The following is a 494-nucleotide window of genomic DNA, read 5'->3' as shown; positions in this document are numbered from 1 at the left end:
GCAAAGCCCACGAGGGTCTGGGCTTCAGCATCCGCGGCGGCGCCGAGCACGGCGTGGGCATCTACGTGTCGCTGGTGGAACCCGGCTCTCTGGCCGAGCGGGAGGGGCTGCGAGTCGGCGATCAGATCCTAGGGGTCAACGGCAAGTCCCTGGACAGGGTGACCCACGCCGAGGCGGTCAAGGTAAGGCGGATCACAGCGGGTCCGGTGGATGTTTTCTCTCCATTCCGCTTTGTCCGGAGCTCCGCTGCGCGCTCCGTCCCGCTCTGCCTCTCCGGTGCCTGTCCGTGTCCCCCCGCTCCTCCCTTCCCTCCCTGGGTCTTACCCCCGTCCATCCGCGTCCCTCCCCAGCTCCATCCCCATCAGTCGGTGGGTCCGGAGCCCCCGGTGCCGCTCCCCGGGACGCGGCGCTCGGAGCCCGCAGCCCTCGGCGGAGCGGAGCCGCTCCGGGTTTGCATCGCTCCTGCGACATCGTGCGGGACCCGCCGTGCGGGT

The 494-nt window shown here is 70.9% G+C and overlaps 1 protein-coding gene across 1 annotated transcript in view; it reads left to right on the top strand.

Annotated features, from left to right (window-relative positions):
- Positions 1-494, top strand: part of WHRN (whirlin) — a 57,688-nt gene that overhangs the window by 978 nt on the left and 56,216 nt on the right. The window contains exon 2 of the mRNA XM_014308136.2: positions 7-182. Coding sequence (XP_014163611.1) covers positions 7-182 — 176 coding nt within the window. The remainder of the gene's footprint in view (positions 1-6; positions 183-494) is intronic.

The sequence above is a fragment of the Geospiza fortis genome, unplaced genomic scaffold, assembly GCF_000277835.1.
Source record: "Geospiza fortis unplaced genomic scaffold, GeoFor_1.0 scaffold85, whole genome shotgun sequence".
NCBI lineage: Eukaryota > Metazoa > Chordata > Aves > Passeriformes > Thraupidae > Geospiza > Geospiza fortis.
This window is presented reverse-complemented; position numbering and strand designations above follow the sequence as displayed.